Below are 6,832 nucleotides of genomic sequence, written 5' to 3'. Positions count from 1 at the left end.
TTAATTTTAATGTTAATTTAGAAATAAAAATGTGATTTAGAGACATAGGGAGTATATATATGTAAAAAGTATAAAACCTTGATATTAATAAATATTTAATATAATGAATCCGATAAAACCCCACTAATAAAATATACCTACATCATGTAGTATTCTTATTTAATTTGCTACTAAACAACAGTCATGATGATGAATTTTGTGTGAAACACAAGCTTGATCAAACACTTTTACGTTAGATAATTGTAGCCATTTTTTTTTTAATTTAAAATTTTCCATTATTTTAAACGCTGACTTTCCAGTAATAAGTCAAATCACATACACCTTAACACCTACATACACATCTTTCCTTCAAAATCCTGAATAATATGCAAATTGAGTTGGACATCCCACTTAACCCAAAAAATCAACCAGCAGCTGGTTGGCTTAACGGTTCATTTGGTTGAAAGCCACATCTATATGTCTATTACTTGCTTAATTATCCACTTAATCACCAAACTTAACCATCACATTTACTCAATCTCTTTCACTATCTATTCTTCCTATTGTTATAAATCGCCTCATTTTCTTTGTGTTACATACACCACTCACCTTAATCATCTTACATTGGTTTCGGCTTTTCGAGTTCCAAAGCAATTCACCTTTAGCTCAAAACAAATTTTGAGAAGCTAAAATGGGGTACATTTGGCTAACACATTCATCATCTTACTTATACACTACACTCTTCCTACTACTTTGTACTTGCTTTGTTAGCTCTAAGCTTGTTGTGGCTAAGCATACTGGCATAATTCGACGCTACAATTTTGAGGTAATCAAAACTGTTTTATTAGTGACTTAGTGTACTAAATTTACTATATAAGATTTATTGACCCTATTAGCTGTTTAACTAAGCTAGTTAAATTTTTTTGTTACTTAGCACATTGTAACTTAACCTTTCATCATGCATGTAGGTCAAGATGCAAAATGTGACGAGATTATGTCAAACAAAGAGCATTGTAACCATTAATGGGCAGTTCCCAGGGCCAAAAATTGTCACTAGAGAAGGTGATAGGCTTGAAATTACTGTGGTGAACAACGTTAAGTACAACGTTACAATTCACTGGTAAGTAACAATTTTGCACAAAAAACCAAATATTCGTATACATTTAAAATAGGAAATTTTGACTTTTACCACCAAAAAATTTGGACAAATTGTTTTTTACCACCTACTATTTTAAAAGTTGTATTTTACCACCAAATAATGTTCTAAAAATTGTTTTTCACCACCTACCGTTAAGAAAACCGTTAAATCAAACGGTGTTAAAAAAATTCTTCGATTTTCGTGCCCAAAATATGTTTTTTATAGGTTTAGGGGGGCATTTTAGTCCTGCGGGTCCAATTTGAGGTCAAAATTGATAAAAAATGATCGGAAATACCTCGTTTTGCGTGTTCACGCAATTCGATGTATTTTTAAACACGCAAAACGAGGTATTTCCGATCATTTTTTTATCAATTTTGACCTCAAAATGGAGCCGTAGGACCAAAATGCCCCATTAAGCCTATGAAGAACATATTTTGGGCATGAAAATCGAAGAATTTAAAAAATTCCGTTAGATTTAACGGTTTTCTAAACGGTAGGTGGTAAAAAACAATTTTTTGAGTTTTATTTGGTGGTAAAATACTACTTTTAAAATAGTAGGTGGTAAAAAACAATTTGTCCAAATTTTTTGGTGGTAAAAGTTAAAATTTTCTAATTTACATAAACCTAAATGTATCATTTAATATCGCGGAACAGGCATGGCATTAGACAACTGAGGAGTGGATGGGCTGATGGACCGGCTTATGTGACACAATGCCCAATTCAAACTGGTCAAAAATATGTGTATAGATTTAGAGTCACAGGCCAAAGAGGAACCTTGTTTTGGCATGCTCATATTTCATGGCTTAGGGCTACTCTTTACGGTCCCATTATTATTCTACCAAAGCATGGTGTTCCTTATCCTTTCCCTCAGCCTTACAAGGAAGTTCCAATCGTTTTCGGTAATTTTCCATAATTTTGTGTCTATTAAGTAAATATTTAATAAAGCAATTAATAATGTCAATTTCTAATAAATTTCATAAACAGGGGAATGGTGGAAAGCAGACACTGAGTTAGTGATTAATCAAGCAATGAAAACAGGATCAGCCCCTAATCTTTCCGACGCGTTCACTATCAACGGCATTCCTGGACCCTTGTACAATTGCTCAACAAAAGGTATAAAACAATAAAACATACATCGAATTATCTAAACAACACAAACTAGTACTAATTACCATGACTTTCTAGCAGTACCTATAATCTAATTACTACACTAATCATGCATTTTGTAGATGCATTCAAGCTCAAGGTGAAGCCGGGCAAGACTTACCTTCTTCGTCTGATCAATGCTGCACTCAACGACGAGCTTTTCTTCAGTGTCGCCAACCATACACTCACAGTTGTCGAAGCAGACGCCATCTATACCAAGCCATTTACAACCAACACTATTCTCATAACTCCTGGACAAACTACCAATGTTCTTCTGACTGCCAAGAACCACCATCCTAATGCCTCCTTCCTCATGGCAGCGCGGCCTTATGCAACAGGACCTGCAACATTTGACAATACAACCACGGCTGCCATACTCGTGTACGCTCGTAACCCTTCTCAGAAACACGAACACACTAAACTTCCACTACTCAAACCAAAACTCCCCTTCTTTAATGACACATCATTCGCGGCTAAGTTTAACAGCAAGTTAAGAAGCCTTGCAAATTCAAACTTTCCTGCCAATGTACCTAAAAAGATTGACAGACATTTTTTATTCACTGTTGGCCTCGGATTACTCCCCTGCCCTAAGCATCAAACCTGTCAAGGACCCAACAACACAATGATAGCAGCCGCGGTCAATAATGTTTCATATGTACAGCCTAAAATTGCATTACTTCAATCCCATTTCTTCCAAACAAATGGAGTGTTTACTACTGATTTTCCTAAAAATCCACCCTTCAAATTTAACTACACTGGTACACCACCCAACAATCTTATGCTTAGCCGCGGGACTAAAACAATTGTCTTACCATTTAACACAAGTGTTGAGCTAGTATTACAGGACACTAGCATTATTGGTGCAGAAAGTCACCCTCTTCACCTTCATGGTTTTAACTTCTTCGTCGTAGGTCAAGGGGTTGGTAACTTTGATTCCAAAAATGATCCTGCAAAGTTTAACCTCGTCGATCCTATTGAGAGAAACACGGTTGGTGTACCGTCTGGTGGATGGGTTGCCATCAGATTTCGTGCAGACAATCCAGGTAATGCAAAAGTTCCTAGACTAGATAAGTCCTGATTTAGTGAAAAAAAAAATCATATACTTAGTTTAACATATGATGACATGATTATGAACAGGTGCTTGGTTTATGCATTGTCATTTGGAAGTTCACACGAGTTGGGGACTGAAGATGGCATGGATTGTACAGGATGGAACGGAGAAGAACCAAAAATTGCCGCCACCGCCTTCGGATCTCCCTAAATGTTGATTGTGAACTTTCATATTAATGTTGTGCTAGGATGCTTATTTTCAGCATAGATATGTGAAGCCTAAAGAGGCAACGACACAGGGCAGATCTTTAGTACTAGTGAGCAATTATGCAGCTAGAAAATGTTGTTAAATCATTTTTTGAATATATGATTAAATCAATTTTTGAACGATTTATAAAGTTGATTGTGTAAGTTTGTAATTCAAATTACAGCACCAACAGGAAAATTTGTAACTGTATGATTTGTCTCAATTCTGATGTGAAATTAGCATCCAATAAGGAGTCAGCTAATTTTAATTGGGCCAGTGATGAAGAACAAATTCATTTAAAAGTCATTGGACTTGGACCCTTTAGGTGTACATCTTATGTCCTAGGATCCCACACTAATGTCCTTAATCCTTATTATATATTCGTATGTTGTAAATAATTGATAAGCAATTTCCATGCATGGCCTATAGCTACCAGCCTACCAGTGGGCCCAAAAGCACATATTGGGCTGTCAATGTCGTGGGGCTTCCAGTTTGTGAATGACCGATCAACTATGGTCATTTTCTTTTAGGCTTAGGGTCTATTTCGATTTATTGAAAATAACGTAATTGAATTGAATTGAACTTAACTGAATAAAGGTATTGTTTATGAGAAAAAAAAATTAGGAACCGAACTTAACTGAACTGAATAGAGCTTAAACGAATTGTTTATGAGAGAAGTAAATTAGGAACTAAACTGGACTGAAATTAAGCTGAACAGATGAGGTCCTTAGTTTCAATTGATCTCAATTATTTTCGGTTCAGTTCATTTAAATTATGTTCAGTTCAATTTAGCTCTGTTCTTGTTAGCTTATAAGGATTATAACATTTCAGTTCAGTTAGATTAGTTTAATTTAGTTCAATTAACTTCAATTTTATTCAATTCAATTTCGTTTTTTTTAGTCCAATTGGATTAATTTCAATTTGGTTTACTAAATTTAATTAAGTAATAAAGAACCGGACCTAATGCTTGGCATCAGGGAATGACCTATGCCATCTTTATTATCTTTGATTTAATTATTTTCTAATAAAAGGAAGAAATATAAGGAAAAAGGTATAGTTTCAATTATTTTTTTTTGTGTTTAGAGAGCCACAAGAGCAGGGTGAAAATCGATCCCATGATATTCTGCAACAGGGAAAAAAGCTCTGACCACTTGAGCTATTCTTCACTCTCTATAGTTTCAATTATTTAGTGTATAGTCTAGTTATTTATCCTAAATGTTAGGATCAATCAACTAACTGATCAAGTTGAAAGAATTAAGATAGAAAATGGGAATGATTCCACTATTACGTGTAATCACATGCGTGGTTACGCAAAAGCATATTCTAAGTTATGATTATTTAGCCACAATAATTAGCATGAATTAATATTGTTATGCAACAAGAAGCATGTACCAGACCACCAGGCAACAGCTGAGGCAACTTCTTCACTGACTTCATTATTCCAATTAATTATACTAAAATCCTGCCATTTTTAAGACCTTTCATCAATTTATTTATATTCAAACTGTCAATTTATTGACCAATTACTAGTTTGCAGCCTTTAGTTGCATTGAGAAGTTGCCGCTTTTTTATTTACAATAATGTTTATTATATGAGTGATAGCGATAAAAATAAGTCCACCACTAATAATATATTATCAATAATTGATGGCGTTTTTTATAAGTAGGAAAAAGAGCGTGATAATGCTAGAAAAATTGTCGTCATCGTCTTGTTATGGGAAGAGTACGTATCCCAACTTCACTCGAGATAAGTAACTCGGAATTTCAATTGTTTTTATGAGATCAATTTTCCTTTTGTTTTTAGCAAGATCCGTCACATGCATGTCTAGGACCCTCGGTTATTGGGTTAACTCGTAAGATTTCTTACAACATACGGAGTACATTTGAATTTGTGATCTAGAATGAAGATGGATGATTAAACTAATTTTAGTGGCTTAGTCAAATTCCACGGGATATATAGGGGTGTTCATAAATTGGTCCGGATTGAAAAAATGGACTGGACCATCTCGGACCGAATCCAGACCGGACCTGATTTAATCGGTCCGGTCTTCAATTCTTAAAATTCTAATTTTCGGTCTTTCGTCCAATTCGGGTCAGTCTGGTCTTGGACCGATGAACAACCCTACTCCGTACGATATATTTTCCGATATCTCATATCTCTAACACAACCGATTATAAGTGATACTTCCTACAAACTAGTTGTATATATATTAGTACCTCCGTTACATATTACTTGCAACTTTGGAATATTTTATGTCTCACAAATAATACCCCAAAGTTGCAACTAATATGTAACGGAGGTAGTAATTTTTTTGTACAACGATATACATGATTAACATTAAGGCTAATTTTAAATAGGATCTTGCTAACGAACGCCTTCGGAGTGTTGGATAAGCATTTAAAATATTACCTAATTAAAGTGGTATTAATTTGGGAAAGCATGGCAAAATCACCCGTCGATCGGTGTAATTAATGTTTATTTTTAATTTAATCCTTCTACTTTTAGCTAGTTTATCCAATGCCCAGGGGCGTTCGTTAGCTTTTGCCTTTTAACTAATATAAACTTTTAGGGAGCGATTAGTATGAATTACGAAGCCAAAATGAAAAGGAAACAAATAAAAGGGTAGAAAGGAATTATTTATCCATTACCTTTTCATTTATTTGCATGGTTTAACTATGGAAAAAAATTACGTTATTTAACTTTTTTTTTTCTTTTTGTTTGACTTGAGGAGAATAAGGGTCTATTCTCATACGTTGAAATTCAATTCAATTCAGTTCAGTTCAGTTCAGTTCAGCTCAGCTCAATTCAGTTCAGTTCAGTTCAGCTCCTAATTTCCTTCTCTTATAAAATATTCACTTCAGTTCAGTTCAGTTCAATTCAGTTCAGCTCAGCTCAGCTCAGTTCAATTCAGTTTAGCTCAACTCAGTCAATGAAAACAGGCCCTAAGGGTATATTACTTTAGACTTTAGAGAGGTAACAAATAGATGGAAACCATTACCCTTAGATAATGGTATTTATTATCTAAACCTTTTAACCAAATATTTGATAACGATAATGACTTAATTGAATCCATTTTCAAATTTACTCTGTATTTAAAATAAAAAAAAAAAAATACCAAACATGCTCTTTAACTAAACATAATACTTAAAAGAACATAAGAGTAAAAACGAATGAATATAAATCCTAAAAGCAAAAATGAACATGTAGTTTAAATACAAAAACCATGTTTAATTTCCATGTCATAACACAAGTACACATTGTTCAAACCCAAA

At 34.1% G+C, this 6,832-nt stretch overlaps 1 protein-coding gene across 1 annotated transcript; it reads left to right on the top strand.

The window, feature by feature from the left end:
* The first annotated feature begins 670 nt into the window (after positions 1–670).
* LOC145611305 (laccase-4-like) lies at positions 671–3,605 on the top strand. Its single transcript, XM_081666626.1, has 6 exons — positions 671–805; positions 948–1,099; positions 1,772–2,016; positions 2,102–2,230; positions 2,347–3,306; positions 3,401–3,605. Exons 1-6 carry the CDS (start codon positions 671–673, stop codon positions 3,529–3,531), a joined length of 1,752 nt encoding a protein of 583 aa, XP_081522752.1. The 3' UTR covers positions 3,532–3,605.
* Positions 3,606–6,832: the final 3,227 nt, after the last annotated feature.

This window comes from Chenopodium album, chromosome 3 (assembly GCF_948465745.1).
Source record: "Chenopodium album chromosome 3, dcCheAlbu1.1, whole genome shotgun sequence".
Classification (NCBI taxonomy): domain Eukaryota; kingdom Viridiplantae; phylum Streptophyta; class Magnoliopsida; order Caryophyllales; family Amaranthaceae; genus Chenopodium; species Chenopodium album.
This window is presented reverse-complemented; position numbering and strand designations above follow the sequence as displayed.

Excerpts from the sequence above, each read along its gene's own strand:
- LOC145611305 (XM_081666626.1), top strand. The coding sequence starts at position 671 with ATGGGGTACATTTGGCTAACACATTCATCATCTTACTTATACACTACA. Across the intron at positions 806-947 it reads TTCGACGCTACAATTTTGAG|GTCAAGATGCAAAATGTGAC; the intron begins GTAATCAAAACT and ends TCATGCATGTAG. Across the intron at positions 1,100-1,771 it reads TACAACGTTACAATTCACTG|GCATGGCATTAGACAACTGA; the intron begins GTAAGTAACAAT and ends ATCGCGGAACAG.